This window comes from Helianthus annuus, chromosome 16 (genome assembly GCF_002127325.2).
Source record: "Helianthus annuus cultivar XRQ/B chromosome 16, HanXRQr2.0-SUNRISE, whole genome shotgun sequence".
Classification (NCBI taxonomy): domain Eukaryota; kingdom Viridiplantae; phylum Streptophyta; class Magnoliopsida; order Asterales; family Asteraceae; genus Helianthus; species Helianthus annuus.
In genome coordinates, this window is record NC_035448.2 from 137838179 (window position 1) to 137840632 (window position 2454).

The 2454-nt window shown below is 34.6% G+C and overlaps 1 protein-coding gene across 1 annotated transcript; it reads left to right on the forward strand.

Annotated features, from left to right (window-relative positions):
• The first annotated feature begins 728 nt into the window (after positions 1-728).
• On the forward strand, positions 729-2068 carry LOC110917009. Its single transcript, XM_022161632.2, has 2 exons — positions 729-1119; positions 1388-2068. The coding sequence occupies exons 1-2, from the start codon at positions 729-731 to the stop codon at positions 1891-1893; spliced, it is 897 nt and encodes a 298-aa protein (XP_022017324.1). The 3' UTR covers positions 1894-2068.
• The last annotated feature ends 386 nt before the right edge of the window (positions 2069-2454 follow it).

Below are 2454 nucleotides of genomic sequence, written 5' to 3' on the forward strand. Positions count from 1 at the left end.
GACCTCGGTATCTTACCAACACTATACTACGTCCACGATGGGTGCACTTGCCCATATGTGTGTTTAGTGTTAGTGAATATCGTGTTTTATAAATTTAAAACTTGGCTAAAAGTGTAAAAAAAGGAGCTTAAATACTCATCAAAAATATATACACACCGACACACATCAGTAGAAAAAATGGACTTTGTAGCCGAACATCACTCTTTAAATTAATATGTGTTTATAAATATAAATAAGCATGTATTCATGTATTATAAGAGGCCTACACACATGTAAATTTGTTATAACCTTTTTTAACTACAAGTGTGTAATTTATCGTAAACTCTTACCAGGAAGGAGTATCAGATAGACAAAGAGTAAAAAATGTGAAATGATAACGAACCACAGAAATGACAACAATGAAATTAACTAATTGTAGAGATAAGTAATTTCTAAAATTTAAAAAAAGTAACATTTTTATCTAATTTTCATATTTCAAGATTAACTTATATCTCGCAGGAATCTAATTAGGTTTATATCAAATTATCCGGATCCTCAATGAGTACCCTAGATGAGTACATGTCCACATTCATTCAAACACATATAAAAAGCATATTCGTTGGCACCTTATACAGTTATACAAAAAGAATATTCATTTGAACCTTAAAACACCTATACACTTTCCCATCATTTTTAGGCAGTTCCTTTATATAAATCTTGACATACAGGTGTTGAATCATCATTAAAAAATGGGGAGGTTTTGGAGAATGAAAGAGGCATTTGAGGTGGCCAGAAAGGTGAGAGATTGCGAAAGCAGCGGCAGCGAACACTCGCCTGAGACGATGATGGATTTATCCCATATGGTAAACTCGTTCATAGAGAACGGCAATGGCGTTGTTAATATAGATTTTGATATGCAAGTTGATGATGAATCCAGTTCAGATGGAACTGATGATGATATGGAGGAGATTAAGGAATCATTGCGAAGATTGATTGAAAATGGTGATGATGTGAAAAGAAACTTGATATCGAAAGTCGAAAAAGCGAACAATGATGTTGTTGATGATAACCGATCATCGCAATCTTTAGGGTTTAAACGAAGGCTGATGGCTTGTCTTCGTGATCGAGGTCTTGACGCTGGTACTATTTCTATGCCACTTTTACTATTTTAATGCCGAATATTTTTACTTTTGTTGGGTTTTTACCGCATATGTTTACCCTTTCTGTAATCATAGAATCCTGTTGTTAAAAAAAAAAATTTGACTCAGGTGCAGAGCCAACTAATATTTCATACATGAATCCACTAGTAAAAAAGAAAAAGAAAAAAAAATAAAATAAAAAACCTTTTGATTGAACCCAACTAAGAAGTTATAGTTCGGCCACTTATATGGTTTATACAAATGGGTAGGGCTTTGCAAATCAAAGTGGGAAAAGAAAGGTGGCCGGCTTCTCGCTGGCAATCATGAATACATCGACGTCAACGTTAAGCAAACACGTTATATAATTATCGTATCTTTGTTAGAAGAGTTCGAGATAGCTAGACCTACAGCTGGTTACGCTTCCTTGCTCGAGATTCTTCCTGGGATCTCAGTTTTCAAAGTCGAAGATTTCAAAGAGATGGTGAAAATAATGTCAAAAGCGATAAAGAGGTCAATGAAGCAGAAGAAGATGCCTGTGCCACCATGGAGACGACGGGAGTATGTTCAGGCAAAATGGTTTGGGTCTTACAAACGAACCACCAACGAGTATCCAACTAAAAAGACACCGGATCGTATCGTGATCAACAATCAAAGTATTGGTTTTATATCGATTCCTGATCATACTTGCTATGGTAGACGTCAAGATCAATTTGCTAGGAAAGATTTTGGCTATAAAATGGGGAACTTAGCCATGGTCATGAATGGAGCAAGCTAAGATATTTTTGTTCAACTAGTAAATTATTCGCAAAGTTTATAGATATGAGTGTTGGTTAAACTAATAAATTATTCGCTAAAAAGTTTATAGATATGAGTGTTGGTGTTTCCTAGCATAGGCTGGGGTTTGAGCCTCACAAAAGACGAGAAGGGTTTCATTAGTACAATCGATCTGATTTTTGGGTCAATATTATTAATGTACATATTTCGTGTGAATTCTCTATAAAAAGCTTTAATTGCAATATAAATAACGTCATACTATTAAATTTGCAGCATTTGCATATGGTTTTCTCTTGATATAGTTGAGACCCTCAATTTGAAAGTGTCTAAATGTCAGACCCTCAAATTACCACCTGCGAGGTTTTATCACGAGGCGTTTGACGTACCAGGATCTAGTCACTAATCATGTTGAACTAACAATATAAAAGCACAATTATCATGTCCGACATGAATAGTGTATTTCAAATTAAACGTTTCAAACGAAAGTATGTATTCAGCGGAAGCAAAGTAATCGTTTCCAAAACAATCAAATCCATATTGGTTTAAGACGCATAATATATAA

Bases quoted from the DNA above. Each gene is read 5' to 3' on its own strand.
- LOC110917009 (XM_022161632.2), top strand. From the start codon at position 729: ATGGGGAGGTTTTGGAGAATGAAAGAGGCATTTGAGGTGGCCAGAAAG. The intron at 1,120-1,387 runs GTACTATTTCTA...ACAAATGGGTAG, and splicing joins TGATCGAGGTCTTGACGCTG to GGCTTTGCAAATCAAAGTGG.